We start from the raw sequence: 25,730 nt of genomic DNA, 5'->3' as shown, positions 1-25,730 counted from the left end.
TAATGGAGATCTCTTTTTATATCAAATTATGCCAGCTTTACTGATCTATAGAAATAAACCATAAGTTCAGATTGACAAACACCATTACAGTGGAGCTTGTTGTTGTTGTTTAGTCGTTTAGTCGTGTCCGACTCTTCATGACCCCATGGACCAGAGCACGCTAGGCACTCCTGTCTTCCACTGCCTCCCGCAGTTTGGTCAAACTCATGCTGGTAGCTTCGAGAACACTGTCCAACCATCTTGTCTTCTGTCGTCCCCTTCTCCTTGTGCCCTCCATCTTTCCCAACATCAGGGTCTTTTCCAGGGAGTCTTCTCTTCTCATGAGGCGGCCAAAGTATTGGAGCCTCAGCTTCACGATCTGTCCTTCCAGTGAGCACTCAAGGCTGATTTCCTTCAGAATGGATAGGTTTGATCTTCTTGCAGTCCATGGGACTCTCAAGAGTCTCCTCCAGCACCATAATTCAAAAGCATCAATTCTTTGGCGATCAGCCTTCTTTATGGTCCAGCTCTCACTTCCATACATCACTTCTGGACAGTGGAGCTAGGATGGCCAAATCCTTTAATGCCATTCCATTTCATTCCATTAACTATAACCCATAAATCAGTCCAACACATGATGGCTTCCCATTTTACATTTCTGTTTCTTTTTATGGGTAATTTTGGTCAATTTTCATACTCAAAATACCAGAATACATAATAACAAAAGAAGGCTTTTCCCAGCACCAAACTGAAATGCTCAGGCTGACCGCACTCTGCATGAATCACCATGTAGAAGACCATACTGATTATTTTGCAAAATGGAAACATGTTTTCACATAAAATTATTGTATACAATAAGATTTCATACAAGGGGGTTGTGGAAAGAATGGAAGAAAGCTGTAGTGTTGTGGAAGATTGTGGAAATTGTAAGTTAAGGCTAAGAATAGTGTGTGACTGCTGGATGCACCCGAAGTGCAAAAGACAATTCTAAAAAAATTAATTGATTTGTTTCTACTATTAGCTGTCCTCATCTGATTCCTGTTGGTCCTTTTGTTTCTCAGCTCTAGCCATGTTAACTGGGCCTTCTAATTATTATTAATATTAATTGACTGACCTCAGATGTTCAGCTTTATTGAGCTCACCTGTATCCAAGTCCAAGCAGCAACCAGAAATGCATTAAAAATCCAAGACTGCTAAACCAGGTTAGATGAAAATAAGATAAACTTTGGTGTTATTCTTTTAAATTAAAAGATGAGAACTGGATATTATCTTCACACATCTGCATCACACAGTCTCATATATTAGATTGAGCAGGAAAAGGAGCATGCATTTTAAACCTTTCAAGAATGCATAGACTTCCTGACAACATTTAAGTTTGTTAACATCTCTGTTGCCCTTTGGGACTCCTTTGTTAGATATATAACTACAGTCAGTTGCTAACCTATACTTGCCCAACAATCTCAGTTACAAGATGCATAACCTTTTGTGTTCATCCAATTCCAATCTTCATGGTAAATACTCTACCAGTTTCTCATAAAACTTAAAATTCAAGGCATGTCTGAGTTTTGTGAAATAAAACATCTGTTTTTCTTCTGGAAAATTGTTCCGACTATAATTGTGCTGTTATGTTTTGGGTCTGGCTGTGCTATATCTCATTCAAAACTCCACCAGTGCACCTCCCACAACAGACTTTCTGAAACCACACTTCATTTTCTCTGCAGAGAAGTGGGGGAGGAAAAGGAAGCATCCTTGCTATGGCAAGGCACAGTAACCGGGAAAACCATTAAAACGAAGAACTCCAGAAACATGCTGTATAAAAGTAGGCCTCTTGATATGGTTTTTTTTACTGAACCCACTCCAGCTGGAACACTTAGCATGTAAGCATTTTGATGTTTTAATAAAACTGACTGAATCCTTACAATAAGGAGGCACAGTGGCATGTGCAGATAATTGGTTAACTGCCTGCTTGGGATGTGGCCATACTCCTCTTAAGGAGCAGATTCATAGTTTGGGGTGTCCTTTGACCCATTTTGTCATGAGTCCCAGTGGAGCAGAATATCACCATCATATTACTCCATTGCTGAAAGAATTGCACGGACTGATGGGGTCTGATAACTGACAGTTGGAGCTCTGTTAGGTGAGAAACGGAGAAGCAGAGAGAACAATATGTTTTAGTGGGTTCCCCTCCTCCTTTTAGTGGTTAGAGTGTTGGACTAAGACTTGATATGCTGGGGTTCCAAGCTCTACACAGCCATGAAGCTCACTGGGTGACCTAAGGTTAGTCGCTGTCTCTCTGCCTAACCTACCTTATAGAGACCCATGTTCACCACCTTGAACTGCTCGGAGGAAAGGGGGGATATGAATATAGTACATACATACCTACTTACATACATACTGTGATCACTGCCAATTTGCTTGCCTCTTTCTTTGGGCCCAATCCATACCAAAACCTAGAGGTAAAAGCTGCTGTCTTGAGCAGCTGAACATGCAGTGAGAGCACAAAACAGCAGGAGGATCTGGGACTCGAGGGTTGGCAGTGGGTTGCCTATAGGGGTGTGGGCTTTGTCAGGCGCCCAGCAAGACAGACTTCTAACACCACCCCTGGAGACAACAAAATGGGGAGATGTAGAAGTATGGATCTGGCTTTATATCCCTTTGCCATACAGTCATATTACATTTTATATAAAAGCTTGTACTCTCATTTTTCTGTTGGCCTGAAATAAAGCCAGAAGCTTCCAGCCTTGCTTGCTAAAAGGCTTACAGCAGGATGTTGGGATTTTCTGTCAAACACACAAAGTCTATTGTTTAATTAAAGTTGGGAGCCCTGCATCACACAGACGAGATTTTGCTATTTGCTGAAATGAGATTTTTCTAGTCGTTCTGGTAATATCCACTATCTTGGAATTACTTAACTTAGTCATTGCTACTGATAGGGTTAATCAAGGCTGCAAGGAAATGGGTTTTTGTTTTAGCTTTGGAACTGTGAGTTAGAAATGGTTTAGTCAACAATGAAGAGAGTAGAGAGCTAGAAAAAAGAAGAATAAAGAGGTCAGGCAGAAAAGAAAGAGCAAAGCAAACAGTCTGAAAAGGAATCTTTCTTCATAGAGGTTTAAAATTTAGCTAGTGAAGGACATTCAACACTCTCAAGTTGATTGGGTTTTTTGTGTATTATTTTCTGCATTGTTTATAGCTGTCGTTTAATTGTTTAATGTTTACTGAGTTAATTCGTGTTTTAAAGGAATGGGGTTTAGGAATTACTCAGCCCAGAGATGGATTAACCAGTCTGCATCCTCATATCTATATTGAAGAGATCATCCTGATATACTTGTTGGTTGACCATTGCTTTATTAGATGAATTGCTAGTTAATAGTCCAGGATGGAGTGGTATGAAATGCTTTTCTGATAGCTGAAAATCTCTCTGTGCTTTTGAATCAGAATTTGAATAAAGTAATAGAATGTGTGTGTATACAAAAGCACATACACACATGCGTGTGTGTTAAAAAGAAATGGGTCATTTAGGGAGAGTGAGAAAGAGAATAGTGAGTTGACTGAAAATTAAGCACGTTGGGATACAGGATCCCTGGTGACCTGCAGTCTAGTGGATACGCTGCCCTGCAGAAGTGCTTCTGTGCCTCCACATATATTAGTAAATGCAGCAAATATCACAGGTAGCATAAATCCCTTGTGCATAGGATATTAGACCAAAAATGCAGCCTCTGGAGTAATCTAATTGCTTAGGGAAGTAGAGACTTTGCAACAATATGTTTACACATTTGAGCCTTAAAACTGTGTATTAACTGCAAAAGTCCATGTGAACCCAAAAAGCTCTGCTAGAGGCAGGAAACATGTTTCCTTTTCCAATGGGTATAAATAGTAATTTCCCCACAATGCTCATGTTTTGATTTCCTAATCACACTTATTTCCTTCCCCCACCCGCTTTTCACACAATAAACTTGGGGAATCCTTTAAATAAAATTTTAAAAATCATTTCCCAGTTATAGTCTGGGAATGTTGCAATAGTAATAGCTCTGGAAGAAAAGAGGGGCGAGGTCTGGCAAGGAAAAGTGTCAGTTCCTCTACTGCAGATGAGGAAATACGAAGATAGATGGAATGACATGCTCCACCCTTCAGTTCCCAAGAAACCCTGGGCTCCCTCCTCTAATCCTGACTGGGCAGGGTAGAGAGCTGGATCCCAGATTTTGTTTGCATTTCCAAAAGACTTCAGCTCATGGTGGCTTGAGATACAGAAAGCTTGGATTTCTTTCCACAGACTTCAGCACTGCACAGCACCTCCAGCACTCCTGGATTTTGCAAACAAGCGATCACCTGGGAATGTTACTCCTGCAAATAATCTTCGCTTGGGCTCTCTGCCACTGGGTGTATGGCGTAGGTAAGTGAAAATGCCTTGCTCTCTAATGGTGCAATTCTACTCAGAAGAAAGAAGCTAGATTATTGATGGAAAACTTCACACAGAATTATAGCATGCAATCTGTTAAGACAGGGAGTGGTGTATGGCATAGTGCAGTTATATTAAACGTAAAATGTTTGTAGAGAACTTTTTGGGGTGGAGACAGAAATGTCTATTACCTAGGGGCTCCCTTCGTGTGTGATCTATATGCATATCTTTACTTCTGTATCAACCCGCCTGTTCAGTAAAATCATCCTCCATGTGTCTCGTCAGAGTTTTGAAGAACATCAACAAAGCAGAGGGGATTACTTGAACACCCTCCTCAAGAAGTTTGCCTGGTGCCACTCACAGCTGCTTAGGCATTAGACAAAAACATTTGTATTTATCCAGACATTTAAATAGTTATCATTTTAGCCTTAAAGCACCCAGACTAAACCTCATTCAACACAGTGGGGCTTCATTCTGCATAAACATGCACAAGTTGGCCCTGTTATTCTTTTGCTTTCATCCTTTTGTTTTTACGGTGTCCGCTGCCTTGAAAAATGTTTTAAATAAGTAAGACTACGATCTGAAATCTGGGTGAGGGGGGTGGAGAATCAGAACAAGAGATAGTTGGGAATCTAGCCAGCGTTTGTAAGTTCGGCTTAGAGCAAAAGATGGAAACGGCTGGCAGGAACACAGAACTGCAAAGTAGAAACTGAGTTCAGCCTCATGTACAGGACCTGGTTATAAGAACAGCTCTTGTTGGTCTCAACAAAACAGACTTGCCTGATCCATTAAAGTACTATATGCAGGCACACACACATACTACTTCAGAGTTGTCATATTGTTCAGTGAGACATTCATTACGTTCTATAGAGCAATGGTGTTTTTAAATAAGAAGCAACCCTTAAAGGCAGGTGAGGGCACTCTGACCCTCCAGAAATTGTTGGGAATATACTATCACAAGCTACATACTATCTGGAGGGCCACAGGTTCCCTTCCCTGATTTAAAGAGTGTCTTGACACAGCTGTGTTCCAGAAGCCCTGTCCTGGCCCCCTAAGCTAAGCACAGATTGCCAAAGTTGAAGTAGCATTTACTCCCAATCTAGTTAGCTTTTGTACTTAGCAGCAGGCAGCAAAACGTTTTTGGTTGACTCTGGCATCTATGCTTACACCATGCACCAGAGTTCAAGCTCTCCTGCTTACCATGGTACCATTACATAGGAAGAAAGTCTAATCTGGGATCTTGACTTTTCTATGTGGCACAAAAAAGTGCTCCACTACAATAGAGACCATTATAGCCCTGGGTAAATATCACCTACTACTGATTCAAAATAACTGTCAGCTCTTGGCCAGAATCTTGTGACTATTTGGCATGGCATTTGACATAATGCTCCATTATTAATTATTATTATATTCTTATCACCATGCATCAAATGGTTTATATTTGTTTTCAGAGAGAGCTCATCATTCAACAGCAGCCTTTGTAGCAGGTATATTATAGCATCCTTTTTCAAGCTCAGTATTTTAAACAAATTCCAAGCAAGCGCTGACTGTAAAAATTCCGAATTTTAGTTTCCCTGTTTGAACTGAGGAAAATTTCCCTTTTCGTTTTAAGCATGAGAGGGACAGAAATGAATCAGGTAGGAAATGTGCCAACATTCCAGATAAACAAAAATATGGAATACATATATAAAACATTCAGAATTATTGTAACTTTTAATTTTAATAAAGCATGCCAATTGGTTTTAAAATTCCCAGAACAGTTCTGTATGACAGACTGTGACCAAGCTCTAACTACATCTCACCACCTTGACTGCACAGGGCTGGCCTTAATGGGTTTTATTCTTTGCAGCTACAGCAAATTCAAATTGATACCTCACTTCCACTCATTGTTCGTTTGACTGCACACAGAGAGGATGGAAGCAGGGAAATAGCACACCCTCTGAAATTTGCTTCCTGAAGTAGCTGTTTTTATCTTGCTTCAGAGAAAGGCCAGCCATATGATAAGGAGCTGGCATTTACCATGGGCACAGCATGCGCCTGCATATAGGAAGCTACCTGCTCCCTCTGTGAGGGAAATTTATTTCCCTCTTAGCTGCTTTCGAGCAAGTCACCACAGGAAAAGGTGGTGCCTTCCAGTCTAGGAAAAACAAGGGGATGGCAGTCAAATTCATGCCACTTTCAGCCCTGCGACTAGAAAAGCATCCCCTTGAAGGATAAGCCAGGAAAGAAAACCCTTCCTTCCTTCCTGTATGAAGTTTCCTGTCTTCACTTTAGTTTAGTTTATTCACTTGTGTTCGCCTCTGAGCAAAAGTGAGCAAGGATAGGCTAGTCTGAAAGAACGTGCTTTTGCTATTTCTCATTTGCAGGTGGCTGAAGGCAATAACTTAGGTTGTTCTGGTTTTCCTCTCAGAATCTCATGCCTTCGTTATGACTCACCTGGCCTACTTCCCAAACAACAGTTCAGTGGAAATGGTAGGTAATGCCACTCTGGATGGAAAACTTACCCACAGCATGGAGTATCAAAATGAGCAAATGAATGCAAGCCAGTTGCTCCAGCTGGAATCTTTAGATCTCTGGGAGCAAAGGAAGAGTGCACTGCAATATTACCTTGGCCTTTTCAAGACACTGGTCAACCTGTTTGCTCGCGAAAGGAAAATACCATGTGAGTATTGTGGTGCGATGGTAATGGGCAGAGTTGTTGCCATAGCAACTGTCACAGCTGCTTAAGATGATGGTATCATTGAGCACCAAACTTTGGGACATGGTGTGATCACGGAGTAAATAGTTTATCTAGAGATTTGCGTATGAGGGAAAGTATGGTGCCATTTACTGTTAAGTAAAATTAAGCCACAGAGGCAGCCAAGAAGCCAGCTCCTATTATTGCAGTCAGCTATGAGACCAATTTGCAGTCTGTGGTAGAAATAAAATTATATATTAATATATGCATTCATTCATATTATATCCCTGAATACTAAGAACTCTTAAGGTGCTTCATTTTGTATTATGCTTTATAACTAACACATTCCAGGCCTTGTTCTAATTTGCTTGCATAAGTTTGTCTCATTAGTTTGTCAAATAAAGACAGGTTTAGTAAACTGACTTGCTAAGGAAAGCAAGAGATGGCAAAGGGGCTGTATAGTGAAGATGCATTGCTTTGATCCAGCAAGTTCAATGCTTGGATATTTTAGTGGGCAGTAAGTGCTAAAACACCTCAATAAAAGGTAAAATTGCCCTGTTCAGATTTTGCACTGAGAGAGTGAGATCTTGAAAAGAAAAATGGTTTGTCTTCTCAAAATATTCCCAGAGTAGGGATGCATTTGGTAAACCTTCCAGCCTCCTATACTCAAGATTATTTCTTCTGCCCCTATTACTTTCTGAGGTCTAGTTATTTTTTTCCTTGTCTATCAAAAAGTATGAAATAGGGACGTGGTCAAACAATTATTTAAAAACATGCACATCTTGCTTATTGTGTTGTATGCATATTTACACTTTCTGGAGAGCTAGCATTAGCTGTAGCCTGTTTGCCACAATTTGCTACTGTATACGTGAAATAGCTCTTTGCGGACATGTCAGGGCTAATTTCCCTGAGAAGTACAGACAGAATGCTTCCTTAGGTAATTCAGCATAATACAAGGGTGCATGTGAGAAAGATAAGAGGCCAGTTACGGGGGAAATATTTCTAACACATTTGCTTTTGTTGCAGACCCCCTACACATGCATTGTACTTTGGGCTGCCAGATCTTTGGGAATGGCACCAACAGAACCTTCTACGAGGCTTTAGTCAATGGGACTGATTTCCTGAGATTCAATGCAGCCAATCAGAGCTGGGTACCTTTACAGGAAACTCCTGTGGCCAGCTATACCAGTATGCAGCTGAACAAATACCCTCAAACCAGTGCGGCCCCAGCTTTCTTCCTGCAGGAAACTTGCATCAAGATTGTAACAGAGCACACTGCAGTGAAAGGAGCCTTTACAGGTATGTGAAACACTGGTTATATGATGTCTGAGAAGCACTCCTACCCTGTGCAGGTTGTCCAAGTGAGGACACAACCAAGTGAGGACTGCCATTTTATGGCAGTCTTCTTACCAAAACACACTAATGGACAGGGATGGGTATATTTTGTGGCGCTGTCACACCACAAGCATAGATGTTGGAATGAGGTACAGAATTCTGAATCACTGCCTTTCTTTAAAAAGAGAAATATAAGCACCTTGTCCTCGACATGCTGAAGATAGTCTTGGAAGTGTTTGATGAAAGCAGGGATGCAAAACACCTGACAATTCCATAAGATGGCATGGGGCGACAGTGGGGTGGAGAGGCAGAAAGAGTGCAGCATATTACAGAGGCTTTCCAGAGATCCAGACTTCAGGACCCTTGCTAGCTTTGCTGCTTCTGACTACCTGCAGAGCTCTGCACACATATAAAATGCTTTATTAGCTGCAGAATCCAGAACTGTCTTGCTGCAGAGAGTATACGAACTGACATTTGCTTTGAGTTTTCTTTTCCTTGCAAGGGACACCCACAATCTCCTGCTGAAGCAGTGGGTTGAAAGTGGACGAGTCCATCAGTTCAGTCATATTTTTCCCCCAAACACCATCCTACCCAACTTTTTTCACGAGCTGACTCAAATGGTTAGAATTTTGAGAGTGAATGCATTAGCTCAGACAGAAGCAACTTAAATCTTGAAAATAAAAGTTCCAATCCTTGAATCCACCCACCTAAACAGCTAAAGCAACATTTACTTATCAAGTCTTAGAATGCAGCTGCAACCCCAGTTGTAGAAAAAAACCTCTCAATTATTTTTTTGCCTTACAGGGAAACATGAAAGACGTTCACACACTCCACTGGTGGTAGGCATCAGCCTTGGTGCCCTTGCTGTAATGGCACTAGCTCTTTGCATCTTCCTATGCACAGGCGGGAAGAGATAGCATCTGAAGTATTATATGGACCAGCAGCTCTGCAGATGGGATAACCAAACACCACAGAAGAACAATGAAGTTGGGATGGGTGAATCTGCCCAATTCCGTTTCTCATCTTTCCAACTTTAAGTCCACTTCTCCACATTTCCACATCAATCAGAATTTTATTTTAAGAGTCCTTATGTAAACTCATTATTTTAATGTGAATTTCTATGTCATTTCACCAATATATGCATTTTTGTACATGTTATGTGGCTGGAGAGCTGCACTGCAAAATTCGGAGAAGGGTGAATTTCAAAGGATGGCTATATTTTGCTTTGTGTATTTTTTTAAAGAAAGTGTGGATTAGGTAGGTTAGCATTTAAATGTAAACTGATTCAAATTCCTCTCATGCCTCTTTTTTTTTTAAAAAAAAATTCTTATGAAGAAACAAGCCAATGTCTATATAAATCTGTATCCCTTGCCTCACATCTACCTGTAAGAATAAGATGGGCTCTAGAACAGCAGCAAGATCACTGCCGGTCTCACAGGAATCTTTCCATCTTCTGTCATTACTACCAGGGCAAACAGCCTCTCCCCATAGAACTTTAGTGTTTCAACCACATCAATGGACAGACACCACAGAAGCACAGCATAAAAACATACCTGAACCTCGTTTTGCTCAGTCACAGCCTCCTTTAAAGCATCCTAAATCTGGGAATTATTACTGCTCCTATTTGACATTATTTCAGTCCAACAGCATAAGATATTGAGATGGGATCAATGTATAGTTTTTAAAATAAAGTCTTCACTGCCACAAAATGTGGTAATGGCCAGACTAATTAATGAAGGATAGGTCTATCCACGGCTTTTAGAAAGACTGGCTGAATGGAGCCTCCATTTTGAGGCATCATGTTGCTGTACTGAGCGTGTGTGTCTGTGTGTGCCTTTATGCCCAGATTGTTGGCTTTCTGGAATCATCTGGCTGACCGCTGTTGAAACAGAATGCTGGACGAGAAGGGATGTTTGAATGATTCTGGATCCAGAACTGGGCATTGCAGCATCTGTCCCTAGTCTTCAGAAGCAGCAGTGAGATCATGCTGTAGTGCAGAGCTTTCCAAACTTTTCATGTTGGTGACACACCTTTTTGACATGCATCACTCTGCGACACATTCAGTTCTCCTAGCAAACCAGCGCTCAAACTAACCCCTTATAAGAGATACAGACACATATCGCGCAAGACACCTAAACGCTGCAGCCGACACACTAACGTGTCGCGACACAGTTTGGAAAGCTCTGCTGTAGTGTTTCGTGTGGCAGGTATATCCAAGGCACTGTGGTATACTTCAGCAGATTTTGGAGAAGAAAGCCATGTGTGACTCTTGTTATATCTTCATACCTCCCTTGGATATATAGCGTGCAATGCAGAATGATAAGTTTCAACAATAACAACCCAACATCTCAGGAATATCTATTGACTGGGTGAGTGAGTGGGGGCGGAGGAGGAATCAAGAGCCACAGAAATGTCTACTTTGATGAAAAGGAAGCCAAGCTAGAAAGAGTGCTTCTCTTACTGAAGCTAGTACTGAGCATACAAGAACACTCCCAGAAGCCAGGACTCCTATTAACTTTCTTTCCACAGACTTTCTTGAGATTACAGCAGCAAGGGACAAATCAGGAGTTACTCCTCAACTCTACACATCAGATCCTTGCAACAGATCTGAGTGGAAAGCCAAAACTCATTAAAAAATTTTCTTAGGAACATTAGACATCTGCTCAATCAAGCCTCACTGGGTTACACCCCAAATAGGTAAAACTCTACTATTTCGGCAAAATAGCAAACTTGTCTCTTTCTGCTTTGAAATGGTAAAGGCTTTACTAAAAGCAACCCTAAAACCCTTCCAGCTCTCTCTTTAAGGCCTCATCTCTTTATACATAAAATACTTTCAACAGTAGGAGGAAGGATAGGAAGGGGCTGTCTGTCTGAATGTAGCAAATGCTGCATATTTTTTTATAAAATCACTCCAACTTATCAACAGTTATGTGGACACTTTCAATGCTAATCTATCTCTAGTTCTCTGTTCACATAGATTATGGTGACAATACATTGTTACTTCAATGGCTGTTATTTCAGATAGTATTAGTGCCAATACAACACTTTCATCTTCAGCAGAGAAAATAAGCACTGATTCACTCTTATCCAGCACAAGGAGCTGATATATAAAGAAAAAAAATCCAGCTAACATTTCACCAAGAGAACATAAGCCATATTGAAACATATACAACTAATTGCAGGGGATATACTTCAGGAGCCTGAAAGATTTTAAGATTGCTGTGCTCATTAGCCAAGGGACAGTTTGGATGATAAAGGAAGAGCTGGATACCATTCTGAGTCTTTCTGTCTTGCATGAATGCATGTGTTATCAACAAGTCTTCAAAACAGTTGGAAACAAGGGCAAATTCTGATACAAAAGTGTGTGTTGCATATATGCCCAGTGTTTGCAGGAGTACAATACCATATGCAGTGTGAAATGGAGGCAATGGTTTGTAAGCATATGGGAAGCTCAAAGTGTCCTCGGTTCCTGAGTGGCTGGGGCTACAACATCGCTTATTGCTGCAAACATACTTGTTCTGTAAAATATGAATTGGCTTTACAGTTCCCACAGAAGGCTACATGAGTATGTTGGCTTACATCAATTGTATAAAATGCAAAGACTGAATTTGTTGAACCACAGGCTAGGGAGGAAGTGTTTTGATGCAGTTTCTAAGAAATAGGGGGAAAGCAGCAACAGCTGCACAAAGGTAGAGGAGCGGGGAGTACATTTCTCTTTTGGAGCTGCATGGAGCAAATTCTCTATCAGCAACTAGAGTCTTATCACTTTCACCCCATATAACCAAGTGTAAACCTTCTCTACTCAAATGGTGCTCCATCTAAGGGACTGCATAGTCTGTGCTTGCTGGATTGTCTGTTTATGAACCACAGATTACAAATCCATACACATTTGCTATAGTCTATAAAAGAAACCCAGTGGTAAGTACTGCTGCCACTCTTAGAAATGCATAGTAAGCTGACAAATTTTTTCATGGACAGTGTCATGTACTGCAGCAATGCTTGTGCAGAACGAAATGCAAAACTGTGTGGTGGCAACAGCTACAGTACACTTCCACAGTACAAACAATAGGAAGTATCTGGACAGTTGTCAAACCCCAGAGGACAATGCAGAAAGCAAATGAAATTTCAACTGCAGAGATAAGGGTTTCTCATGCCTCAATTCCATTAGAGTGAGTGATAAGAGGACTAGGTATGTACAGAAATTGGGAGACTGAAAAGATTTTAAACCCATATTTTCCAAGCTGGGCCCAAGAACCAAAAATGCTAGCAGCAAAGAACCCATTAGTTTAAAAGTCTGAAACAGAGACAATATAAAGTAAAACAGAGCGATAGGGAACGAGTTATGAAAATTCACTCAGAGGGGCAAGAAAAAGTAACATCAAAATATATTTTAAAACCAGAATTTCAAACGTGGTACGTGTGTTAAAACGCCTCACATTTCTCAACTGCTGGAGCCTGATTGCTCCAGATAGAGCACCAGTTGTGTCCCAAATAAGGAAAATTCTTTTACCGTCTTCTGATCTGTCCCCAAATCACCTTCACTATTTGTAAAAATGGAGGGCTCAGCAGTCACTCCAACACCCCTCAGCTTTGTTCTACAACAACCAGAAGACTGCAGTTCATAGCACTGATTTTTCTCACTTGCAACAAAGTTCATTTGTCACCACTTAATATCCCTGCAGTCCATTGTACACCTTCTGCACTGATGCCTGTTTCAGCAGTTGTTTGAGACCTGCAAAAGATTGAAAAAAGTAATAACCATACAATGTTCTGAATATGTCACAAGGAGGAAAGAAAATCAAATGAATTCAGGCTCTTCCAATTTTAAGCCAGCACATTCAGTTTCAATATTTTGAGACTGGCTCACTCAAAGCGGTTTTGAGAAAAACTCCCAGAATGATGTGTACGCAAATACTCCCCATAGAAAAAAGATATGCTACAAAAGCAATGATTTTACCTTGGTTAATAACTAAAGCAGACTAGGAACAAGCAAGATGCCTGGAAAAGATTCCTGACCCGTTTTTAAATTTCACTGTTTGAAAAGTTAGCAATATTTAGAAAACTGTTCAAAGCAGCAATGGCTGCTCTCCTCCCTACCATCCATAGTCTTCCAGAACATACCCCTGAAGAGATCCTGTCACTTTTGTCACAATGTCTGTAGTGGTTGGGACCATGTTATAGCCAGAGCAGCCCTTTCTGACAGGCTGCAGCAAACTGGTTGAATCATTATCTTGCAGCCAACCTATTCTAATAGATGGCATGCCTTTCTGAACACAGAATCTTAAAACTGGAAAAGGACAGAATGATACCCACAAGATGGACACTTAGATGACAAAGTAACTTCCAGATCTCAGCATGAAGAATATATCAGTAAATGGAATTACTGATCAAACCATTTGGGATTTTACCATAGCAACACTATTCTAGGATACATAGATACAAACCTTCTCGTTGTTCACTTGTCAGCTGCTCTTTGGGAAAGTCTACATCAAATGTAATTATTAGAGAGCCTTTAATGTTATTGTTGTCAAAGTTGGGAAGACCTTCTCCTTTTTTCCACAGCTTGGCTCCAGGCTTTGTGGTTTTATCCCGGGCAACATGCACCTAGTAGATGGGAGCATGGTGAAGAGTTTACAAGATTAGCATTTGTGACTAGATACTTTGACATATCAGCACCCCCCTCCCATATTTTAGCGTCAACAGATGCAATTATCATGGAAATAACATAGGAGACTACTCTGAAAATGTATTGTTTCAAATAGAAAAAACTGCCTTACCTTATGCCCATCTAAATGGGCAATATCCATTTCAAAACCCACAAGAGCCTCAACCAGTGAAATAGTCACATTTGTATATAAATCATCTCCTCTTCGCTCAAAAACTGGGTGCCTGTAGGAAAGATGTTAGAAAACGTTAACATATTCTACTTGTTACTTCATCTTTTTTCTGTATACATGTCAAACTCTCTAGCATTTAACTTTTAAAAAATGAATGAAGGTTTGTGAATTATATTGTAAGTCTGTCACTCTTGTTGCCAAAGGCAATATATCCACCTCAGTCTTTGCAGGAGGGGACAATTTTCTATGGGGATCATCAAAACCTTCTGCACCTTAGCGGGTGGAAATATTTATGCAAAGTAAGTTTGTACAGTGACTAGTTAATATATGATTTTTTTTGGGGGGGGGTGTAATTTATGGGTAAACAAGGCAAAAATAACTAAGCGACTTACTTGAGAACTTTTATTCGGAAGCGCAAGTCACCTGGCTCTCCATCAACATGTGGTTCACCTGTGGAAGTTCGAATATGGATTGGGTCTGGTTTCAAAACCATTTCATTTCCCACAAATGAAACCCAAAGCCAATTCTTCCCTTTAAGCTTTCCGATAGTCACATGATCCAAGAAAAAGATGTTTAAATAATTCTATCCTGCTCTTACACCAAAATAGGATTGTATAGTAGCTTACAGATGATACACACACAAAATCCTCACTCAAGTCCCTGCCCACATACTTACCATCTACAAAGTAATGACAAAAGTAAAATGGATTGGATGGCAGAAAATAAGTAAACTCAGGTACAAGTTATTTGAAATCTAATGACTAGTTGGGGTGAAAGTGTTAAAGGAAAAGAGGTGCCAAAAGTTGACGGTTTCTCAGCTGTACTGATGGTGTGGTCTTGTCTTCGTTCTCTTCTCTGCTGCAGCCTGACAGAAAAGCTGCTACCAGGTGTCAGGGGAAGGACCCTGACTTATTAGCTGAGTTAATGGAAACCCCGCATCCCTTCCTTATTATAGCCTAATGCAACTGGTGCCATTGATGGGGGCATGGCTGCTGCCCATGGCCAATTGGAGGCTCTCCACCAGAGCATCCTCTGGAACTGCCATTGCTAAGGTAGCTGTGGGGATAATGTTCTGTGTAGATAGTGCTGAGTTAGAAGAGGTGAATCTTTACTGCTGTTCTAGCCCCAAAACAGGTTCTTTCAAAAAGGAAACCAATTTGAAAAATCAACCAGCTTTTCTGACAAATTCTACCCCCCTCAGACCCAACAAGATTTACTACCTCAGACCCAACAAGATATTAACTCCAGATAGAAAGGGAATATTGTACCTTCTCCAATAAAGGGATATTCCATGCCATCTCTCACACCAGGTTCTATCTCCACTTCTAGGGTTCGTTCTTCATTTACAAGCCTAAGAAACAGGGGGAAAAGGCAGCACTCTTTTTTAAAAAAAATGTTTTCTTTCTTTAATGATTGTACTATAGAAGAGATGTTTGCTTTTCTTTGCTATTCAGACCATACTGTGCAATAGAACTACAGAAGTGTTGGGCTTACTACATTATGGAACCTTGAAGGTACACAGAAACAAGGTGTTTCCAGATGACTCAAGAAGTCATCTATAAGAATGCTGCAGGGAGCATTCACAAGTTCCGTTCCATTCCATTCCATTCCATTCCAACCCAACAACACAAATGAAATGCTCTATTTTACAGGAAAAAAATCTATCAGGGAATCTATATTGGTGGGGCAATTATTCAATTTCTAGTCAGTAACCCTGGTTTTCCAACAATTTTTCCTTCCTTCTTTCATTCCCATAGATGAGCTACACAATACACCACCATGTGGCTCAAAGTGGTAATTCTCTCTCTGTGCTACTTTCAACAGCGATGCATAATTGCAAACTATGCATGCACCAAAGAGCCAGAGGACCTCAGACTCACTTGACATTGGGACATTCATCACAAACTACTTCTTGGGTCATCTGGAAACGCCCTGGGCCTAGCTGAGTTGTCCTCATCTCTTGCCGGCAATTGCATTTCCGCTTCCCTGGTGCTTGCCTTGCTACTGGCTTGTTTCGAATAACCTGCAGAAATATAAAGAACCAGAGTCTCATATTCAGATTATACACATAAAGCACTTTAGTCTTGATGGCTTGAGTAAAGGCACACATTCCACTTACCTCAGCTTGCCACCTTAGGCTTTGCAGCTGGCATGTCACATATATAAGGACAAAACAAAGCAGTCTAGCAGTAGTGAGAGTGCTGCTGCTACCTCTAACAATGCTTATATATTTGGTGGGTGGGACTGGTTGTCTCTGTTGTATTAATGGGCAGTATCCAATGCACTCTGTTTGTGCAATGGATCCCTCCTGCACCCTCACCCAATCTATTTTGGAGGATTGAGGAGACCCAGAGAACAGATCTCGGGGGCACACAGGGGGGAATTCCATTGTGCAGCAGAAATCCTTACACTGATGGAACAAGTCAGTTAGATACCAACATATTCTAATTTAGGTATGTGTCTGAAGAGGTGTTTTTGATAGCTGTTGATTGGTGAAGATTAAATTATGTATTTTAAAATGTGTACAGTGGTACCTCGGGCTACATACGCTTCAGGTTACATACGCTTCAGGTTACAGACTCTGCTAACCCAGAAATAGTGCTTCAGGTTAAGAACTTTGCTTCAGGATAAGAGCAGAAATCGTGCTCTGGCGGTGCGGCGGCAGCGGGAGGCCCCATTAGCTAAAGTGGTGCTTCAGGTTAAGAACAGTTTCAGGTTAAGAATGGACCTCCGGAACAAATTAAGTACTTAACCTGAGGTACCACTGTACCGTATTCCTTATATTGTATGTTGCTAATGTTTTGAATTGTAAAGTTGCCTACACCTTTTCTGCATAGGTGACTCGTAGGTTTAGTAAATATTAATAGCAATCTTGACCTACTTATGAATACCAAAAGCACAACTTATTTCAACGATTTGTGAATACCTGCAGCAGTTAGAGCAGGAACCCACAAATTTGGATAGGGCTTACCAGAAGCCAGCCCTTATTTGTGTCCAGCTCTGGTTGTTCCCCTCTGAATCCAAAGTATGCTCGAGGATTGAGGGAGGGATTTATCTCCCTTTGCAGAAGGTATAAGCTGTGTTAAAGACTGTTTCTGAAAAAGCAACAGTAAATATGACCCAACCGCTACTAGCAGTCTTCTTTTTTTGGCATCACAGTCTTGTTTCACCTCACACAAAACTCTCCAGAGGGCAAGATGCAATTTGAGTTTGTTGCCACTTCCTTCTACACACACTAGAAGCAGAAATAACTTGGCAGCCTGCTCAGTAATGACGAAAGGCAGAAAGATCAATTAGCAAAAGCTTTAGTTAGACCAGTAATATCGCTGCAGCTGTTCCACTGGAACATTAGCACTACCAGCTGTTACACAGGAACATTAGCAATACCCTCAAGACTAGCTCAACAAGCACTCAGGTGACAACAACATTCTTCACTGTATGGTCTGTTCAAGGCACAAGTGCCAGGAAAGGCAGAAACCACAAACTCTCAGTAGCAATACAAAAGTGATAGTGATTTGCTACTTTTCTGTATGCCATTCACGGGAAGAATAAGCCAAATTTCAGTGTAGACTCTCATTTATGTTTTGACAAGAATATTTAACTTCCATATCCCCAGAACCTAACAAAATAATAAGATGAGGAGGCAGATTGGCAAGCTTACTTCCACAAAATTTCCTGAGTACACTTCTTCCAGTGTAACTTCTAGGTCCACAATGATATCACTTCCTCTTGGAATGTTCCTATCTTGCTGACGAGGATTACCTCCAAACATGAAACCAAAGTCTCCAAAGAAACTGTAAAGAAACAAACCATCATTATTTAAGAGAAAAGAGTAATGGGCCTATTGTGGGGCTCCTTCAAATCAACTGGTAGGAACGTATGCATGAAAGGGTTAATTTCATTAACTCAGAATATTGACAGATTTGTATCACCTTCCTGAAAGGAATCTCTTCCCAATTTGAGGGATAACTTCTGTGAAGAAATAACTAATAAAAACAGGAAGAGGAGCTGCTTGCAAAAACAAAAGCAAACTGCACTGAGACAATCAAATTGCAAAAATTGAAACGTGAAAAAAGCTTACAGGGGCAATCAGAAACAGCTCTATTACTCAGTTTTGCATAGACTCTGAGCCCCCTTCTCAGTAAACTTTGCCTGGTCTATACATGGGTGGGTCTGCCTACTCCTCTACTAAATGAACAGTGTCAGAACAGGAAGGAAAGGGATGTATAAAACCTGCTTCACATCCCAGAGTGGGTTTTTAAGTGCTTGTGCCCTCTCAGGGAATGAAAATATTACAGAATATATCTCCTGAAACAAGAGGTCTGCAAATTTGTGCATAGTTACAAAATTGATACACACGTGGACAGGGAGAACTATACAGCTGGCTTACTGATTTTTATTTATTTAACTATTTTAAATATATTTGCCTTGCTTCAGAGCATCTTACATAAAACCACTGATATTCTCAGCTTTAACATTGCTTCTGAGAGCTGCAGAGATTTATTAAGCATATCCACATGCTACCTCCAGAAAATTATTTGGAACTGCTAACATGATAACAAAAGGCTGCTGCGCCTTGGAAATAGGAAGCCATGATACATGTTGGAACTGGAGAGCTACTGTGAATTCTGCCATGGCTTCTGCGTCTAGAGGGTTAACAGCTCCAAGAACTAAATATGTTTCTGCCAAAATGAAGCAAACAAGGTAATCTCTGTTCAAGTGGCCTTGATATTTGGAGGAAAACTTTAACCCTATCAAGATGTGAAATCATTGGGGGGAAATCAGACCCAGGGGCCAGAGAATTGGGAGAGTGTTTTCTGCTTTTGCTTTCACTATCTGGAACTTGGAAAACAACTGTCCTGCCTTGGCATACCCCTTGCATGTGAACTGAGTCAATGTTGGGCCTCTCCTCGTAAGGGGGATGAAAATGTCCACATGGAGGACCCATTCACATCAATCAATAAACTGAAGATTCAGACATTCTAGTTTGACTTTCAGATCCCCTTGGAAGTGTTTGCTCCAGCAGAAATCAAATTTAATTGGTTCTGTCTTCTCAGTCACAAGGGACTTAACTCTTCCCTGCCTCTTCTATAGCTTATTTTTTAAAAAAGAAATATTCACTTGTGTGATATGGATTCAGTGCAGTGTCTACTCACTATGACAGACTTCTATTGCTGTAATATATTCTTGCACATGTCACTCATTATGAAAGAAGCCAGAGAAGAACCTCAAGACAATAAACCACAGCAATAGTGTTGGCTGCAATGAACTACCAATGATATCCCTTCACTGTAAAGCTTGTAATGTTGTGCAAATATGGAGAAATAAAACAGACTTACTGTGAAAAAATATCTCCATGAGAACTCTGGTGACCCTCTTTCAATCCCTCTTCTCCATATGCATCGTACTGCTTTCGCTTTTCCTCATCTGACAATACCTGCAGGAGATAACAGTAAGCATCTATGTATCAGGCAAAACTTTAACATAACTGTTACAAAGCAGTGAAATCTGTTATTAATTGGTTCCACTTCAAGTGGAAACATGTTCCACTGATTTCTGTCAGGGAAATGCCTTCAGCAGTGGCCTTATGGCAGCCTAAAATGTTTGTTTGCTTGATGGCAATTGATGTCTTAAGGCTGATGGAAGATTTTGAATGCAGTTATTCCTGGAACTGCATGGAGACTCAGCATTATAAAACCTATGAACAATGGATTGTGTCCAATATTGTCACTCAGCTGCCAGTAAGGTTTCAGTTAGCAGAATGAGCAAAGAAACATTTTTGGCAATTTCCCACTGGCAACCCCCTCTCCCTCGGGCTCTAGAAGGTTGGAGGATCCTCCAGAGAAGATTTAGGGTGGGTGCAGGGAGAGGGGGAAATCACAAAAAATTGCTCCTCTCCTTGTTTTAACAATGGAAGCTTTATTGTCAGTTGAGTGACACTTTTTGATATAACCAAATATCCAAATATTTAGACAACAACTTGTGACTTTTATTGACACTGTAGATGAGATAAGCAACAGTCACTGGTCTCCATTCTCAACCTGTAATACAGTGAAAGCTGTAGAAAGACTTGCAAAACATTTTTTCATTGTCCATTCTTTATAATCAGAAGATGTATGCCCTATGTGCTTCATTTGGACATCCTATGTTTACACAAAAGCAAGTCATACAAAATTTAGCAACAGGCAAGTTAGGGTTAGGGTGATTAATTGCATATTTAATAACATACTGCAGACTTTAATTTCAGCATAAGAAGCGGTCAACTAGATAAAGCTAGCTTGCAAGCTCCTATTGCAATAGTTCTTATTTCTCAAGAGTTCTCTTCCTGCCAACCCACACTACTGTGCATTCCATGTTGCAGCCTGTTCAAGTATCTTGATTCATTGAATTTACAGAGCAATGGATAAACTGTGCGACTGTCAAAAGGGATTCCTGTTCTTCAATTCAGAAAAGAGAGATCTGGCTATCTAGAAAAAGCTAGCAGAAACATGAGGCATGAGCAATGCATAAAATGTTTAGAATTTCATCTGTTTACCTCCCTCTGCCCATAACATTCCTGAGCTTAAGCTCTGTAACGTGTTATTCAGTGGTTAGGCCAGTGTGCTTTTTTATCCGTATCAGGAAGATGCACCAGAAAGCCAGGCATGGCCTATCTAACACTAAAATCTCCACTTGTACATTAGCTTGGACTAGCATTTGCAAATACAAGAATCACAACTGTGCTCAATTTGGGCTCCCTGGAGATGTCATCTGGACTAAATATAAAATCTTTTGTTGTAAATTCCTTAAGAGGCTTAAAAAAAAGAGCAAGCATTAGATAAATTTTGTTAAATAAATCCTTCACCTATGCTCCCAAAAAGCACAATAACAGGCCAACCAACAAGCTAATGATTTTTTGTTAACCAGCCATTAACTTCAAGAAGTCCTTTCACTATGTCAATTTAAAGACAATCGGTAGAGAATGTTAATTCAACACAGATAAAATACAGATATAATACATTTTGTTGCTAATGTAAAAACAACAGTATAAAAACACCCTGTGTTTTGTCTGTTTACCAAACTTAAAACCATCTACAGACCATTTTCAAATACAGACGTATCTTGGAAGTAAAACGGAATCCGTTCCAGAAGTCCGTTCGACTTCCAAAACATTCAGAAACCAAAGCGTGGCTTCTGATTGGCCAACTGGAAGCTGCAGAAGCGCCGTTGGATGTTTGGGTTCCAAAGAACGTTTGCAAACCGGAAAACTCACTTCCAGGTTTGCAGCGTTCGCGAGCCAAAACATCCGAGTACCAAGGCATTCGGGATCCAAGGTACGACTGTATAGGTGTGTCTATAAATCATCCTAAAGAAATGAATGATAGGAAAGGGGATGGAGATGACATTCCAGGAATGCCTATTAATGACACTCTATCATAACCATGCTGTAGTTGACTTAAGACATTGTCCACTTACTGCTCACTCTGCTAAGGTTTTGCCAAACAGCAAAGATTGAAACAGAGAAAGCAATGGGTGCACTTGTTGGGCACAGACTTTCCCCAAATACACCAACCTCATAGGCAGCCCCAAGATCCTGGAATTTTTCCTGCGCACGTGGATCATCAGGATTCCGGTCTGGGTGAAGCTGCAGGGCAAGTTTTCGGTAGGCCTTCTTAATGTCTTTAACAGATGCACTACGGGGTACCCCCAAGATCTTGTAGAAATCTCTCCTAAAGGAAAAATGAAACCAGTTATTGTTGTGCATCTTCTTCCTTTGATGTGACCACATACTCAGGCTACAAGTTAGAGAACAGCAGGAGGGCTCCATTTCCTTCTTCCCCTCCAATATTGTTGCTTACCACAACAATTATAACTTGTAATAAAGCTCTACAAGCATGGCATCCAGAGAATGACAGAAATGGTGCCTCCAAGGATGCAGCTCTGACAGATGTATTAGAACTTTCAGCCAGAGAATACTTGGAGGGAAGGTCCTGTTTTAAAAATGTGAGCTCACTGAAAACCACATGCCATATACACAGCCAGTCTCTCTCTAATAGTGCAATCCTAAACACACTTACTAAGGAGTAAGGCCTACTGAGCACAGTGAGATTTACTCCAGAGTAAATAAGCTTAAGATTGCCCTATAAATGTACTATGCAGTCTTAATCTACACATTAATAATATGCATATCCCCAAGTGTCTACTCAATGCCTGTGTTCCCTGAGGGGAAAGAAAACATAAGAGAGAGACAGGCAAAAATTAAGGAGCTGATGTGATAAGAAGGCTACAATAGTGTGTTTGTGTGTAGGCATGCATATATTAGTATTTAAACTGGATACCCCTTTGAATATATTGGCAGAAAATAGATGCAAATAAAATGGGATGTGAAGTATATGAAATAAAAGGTGTTACCAAAAACACACAATTACAGTGAGAAGAAAAACAGAAGACTTGCTTGGTTCCCACTCTTAAGGTTCTGCCATTTATTGAAAACATTTGTGGTCCAGTAGGCTTTTGGTCTGATGGACTGAATTATTTTAATACAGTACAGTCTTAGTAGACTTATATAATAATAATAATTTTTATTTACACCCCACCCTCCCCAGCCAAGGCCGTGCTCAGAGCGGCTTACAAGCAATAATAAAAACAAGTTGAATGATTACAAGTTAAAAACAAAATATATATGTTAGGCATTTATTATTTATTTAGGTAAATTTTTATATTGCCTTTCTTCCACTACGGAACTCCCAAGTCGTGTACATGGGGTTGCAAGACACACGCTCATCTAGAAGCAAACCAAACCCAGACATACTTAGCTCCAATAAGGTGGCTGTATCAGCCCACAGCCATTTATTTTAATTGTGTAAGCTTCCCTGTTTATTGCAATTTCAATAGAAAGGAATGTATAAGCTAACAAATAAGTGAATTTACTTGTGGGATTTATGATACTGTACATTCTCAACCAACGTCACGAGAAGGGACAAGCAAACATAAGTTACACACAAACTAACACTGGCTGTGTTTTATCTTGGAGTTCCCAGACCTTATCTTTATTCAATGTCATTTGGGGCAAGCCTACACAGATTTACTCAGAAGTAAGACACCCTGTGTTCAATAGCATGCTCCTGTACTTTATTTATTATAGATTTATATTTTATATATTTAAATTATTTCAAAAAATTGTACACAGCTTAATCACAGCTATCTCTAAGTAGTGTAACCAGGTGGCTGGCAAAATTTCAATTCACAATAAAACAAATCAAAATATATAAAAATAATACAAATAGAAAAGGCATAAAAACAAGCCCAACCAAGATAAAATGGATCAATCGGAATTAAAAAGTATTGAGAAACAACAAGGCCTTTCCCTGAATCCGAAATGACATCAGAGTGAGTCTCTCTGGGAGAACATTCCATAACTGGGAGGCTACCACTGAAAAGGCCCTTTCCCCAATATTCACCCAACTGTACCTCAGATGGCAGGGAACCTAAATAAGGACCAGTGATGAAGATATTAATGTACAGATAGGCACACAAGGATAAGTGGTCCTTCATATACCCTGAGCCCCATATCATAAAGGGCTTGAACCAGCACTTTGAATTGGACCTTGAAATAATTTGGAACCAATGCAACTGATGAAGCACAAGCATACATTATCATAATGCCTAGTCCCAGCTAGCAATCTAGCAGTTTCTAAACTGTCTCAACATGTATTTTTAAATTTTTAAAATTAAATCTGTATCCTTCCATCCATTATAAATTACCTCAAGACAAGTAACAACCTCTAAAATTAGATGAAACAACAAGAGCATAAAAGAAAATATACAGCGCAACCCTAAAACAATTGATCAATCTACCTATCATTATCAAACCATACAGGTTCTTACACCTAACATACGCAAAAGACCTGGAAGAAGGGCTAGGTCTTCAGCCTATGCTGGAAAATGTTCAATGTTGGCATCAGTCAAACGTCTGGGACAGTGTGTTTCACAAGCAGGTAGCAATTGCTGGGAAAGCCTTCTGGTGAACCAGACTCCCAAACCTTACTCAACAATATTACCAAAAGTGCCTCCCTGGCAGACTTCAAAGCAGAGACAGCACAATGTAGGGGGAGGTCCCTCTCAGGAGATTACTGGATCCTATAATAATGCATCACAGTTGTCTAATCTGAGGGTTATCAGAGCATGGATAAGTCAGTGAAAGGTGCTCAATGACAGCAACAACCTGCACCTTGACAATGATGGATGAACTATCCCCAGGCTGCGAACCTGTTCCTTTAGAGGAGACAAACACATCCCCAACAGTACCTCCCCACTTTTTTTTGGATCAGGTCACAGTGTACTGGCCTCCATTCAGTTCCTGCCTGTTCCCAGTGCACCAGCATCTCAACCTGTACAACAACGCGATGTGAAGGGCAGCACCTACTTCTGTGCCACATACCACATCTATAACCTGCCTTTCCTCAAAGGAGCCCAAGGCAGTGGGCAAAGGCCTTCCTCCAATCTCTCACAACAACAACCCTGCGGAGTGGGCTAGGCTGAGTGTGGCCCGTGGCTGAAGAGGGCTTTCAACACAGTCCTGGCCAGATAACTCTGATACCCCAAACCACAGGCGGAAATACACGACTATACAGTGGTACCTCAGGTTACATATGCTTCAGGTTACAGACTCCGCTAACCCAAAAATATTACCTCGGGTTAAGAACTTTGCTTCAGGATGAGAACAGAAATCATGCATCGGCGGCACAGCGGCAGCGGGAGGCCCCATTAGCTAAAGTGGTACCTCAGGTTAAGAACAGTTTCAGGTTAAGAACAGACCTCTAGAACGAATTAAGTTCTTAACCCGAGGTACCACTGTACCAACCAACCGAAACTCCCTCGTCTGCACAAGCTGCGAAAGCGGCAGCAAAACCGGCCTTCTTCCTGGTCACCCTGAGCGGGGGGGGGGGGTTGAGGGGGAGGAGCCATAACGGCTGTAACCGGGGAAGGGGAGGACAGGACCACCCGCCCCGCGTGGGAAGAGGAAGGCGAGAGCTGCCCCTGTGAGGAAGCGGAGAGGTGGCGGGCGAGACGAAGCCCCCTCGGCGGCGGTGAGGGGCGAGGGGAGCAGGGGGGCTCCACCCGACCGCGAGGCCACCTGCCAGTACCGGTGGGGCGGAGCCGTTTCCTCCCGGTCCCTTCCCGCTCCCCTCGGCTCACCCGGCGACGGCGTCTCCGAGCAGGCACAGCAGCAGCAGCAGAAGCCCGCCGAGGGAGCGGGGTGACATGGCGGGAGGGAGGGGGGTCTCTTCGAGCAGGTTCCAAGCGCGCCCCCTTCTCGGCTCCTCTCACACGCCGGTAACCATAGGCACGCACGAAAGAGAACCCGGTGAAGCTAACCGCCCAATCAAGCTCCGACTCGGCGCGCGCCGCTGGCCAATCACAACCGCACACTTCACCCGCGGCCCGGCTACAGCCGCCCAACCAGGCTTCGAGACGTCAACAAATGGGGACGGGGCGAAGCCGCGCGTCGCTACCTTAAAGCGTT

At 41.3% G+C, this 25,730-nt stretch overlaps 2 protein-coding genes across 4 annotated transcripts; one reads left to right on the top strand and one right to left on the bottom strand.

Annotated features, from left to right (window-relative positions):
* Positions 1-558: 558 nt before the first annotated feature.
* On the top strand, positions 559-10,096 carry PROCR (protein C receptor). 3 transcript variants are annotated; one of them, XM_081910565.1, is made up of 6 exons: positions 559-1,181; positions 1,701-4,369; positions 5,827-5,862; positions 6,786-7,037; positions 8,079-8,351; positions 9,192-10,096. In XM_081910565.1, exons 2-6 carry the CDS (start codon positions 4,090-4,092, stop codon positions 9,302-9,304), a joined length of 954 nt encoding a protein of 317 aa, XP_081766691.1. In that variant the 5' UTR covers positions 559-1,181; positions 1,701-4,089; the 3' UTR covers positions 9,305-10,096. The 3 variants fall into 3 exon arrangements, with proteins under 3 accessions (XP_081766691.1, XP_081766692.1, XP_081766690.1); XM_081910564.1 differs by lacking the exon at positions 559-1,181 and having other exon boundaries at positions 1,292-4,369; XM_081910566.1 differs by lacking the exons at positions 559-1,181; positions 5,827-5,862 and having other exon boundaries at positions 1,291-4,369.
* Positions 10,097-12,755: 2,659 nt separating this feature from the next.
* On the bottom strand, positions 12,756-25,571 carry DNAJB11 (DnaJ heat shock protein family (Hsp40) member B11). Its single transcript, XM_081910530.1, has 10 exons — positions 25,403-25,571; positions 21,777-21,933; positions 19,564-19,661; positions 17,886-18,018; positions 16,105-16,247; positions 15,493-15,575; positions 14,617-14,674; positions 14,165-14,276; positions 13,832-13,991; positions 12,756-13,119 (listed from the first exon to the last, which is right to left on the bottom strand). Exons 1-10 carry the CDS (start codon positions 25,468-25,470, stop codon positions 13,055-13,057), a joined length of 1,077 nt encoding a protein of 358 aa, XP_081766656.1. The 5' UTR covers positions 25,471-25,571; the 3' UTR covers positions 12,756-13,054.
* Between the last annotated feature and the right edge of the window lie 159 nt (positions 25,572-25,730).

The sequence above is a fragment of the Podarcis melisellensis genome (genome assembly GCF_964234715.1).
Source record: "Podarcis melisellensis genome assembly, chromosome: 5".
In the NCBI taxonomy this organism is placed as follows: domain Eukaryota; kingdom Metazoa; phylum Chordata; class Lepidosauria; order Squamata; family Lacertidae; genus Podarcis; species Podarcis melisellensis.
The sequence above is the reverse complement of the archived record's forward strand: the minus strand, read 5'-3'. Positions and strand labels throughout refer to the sequence as shown.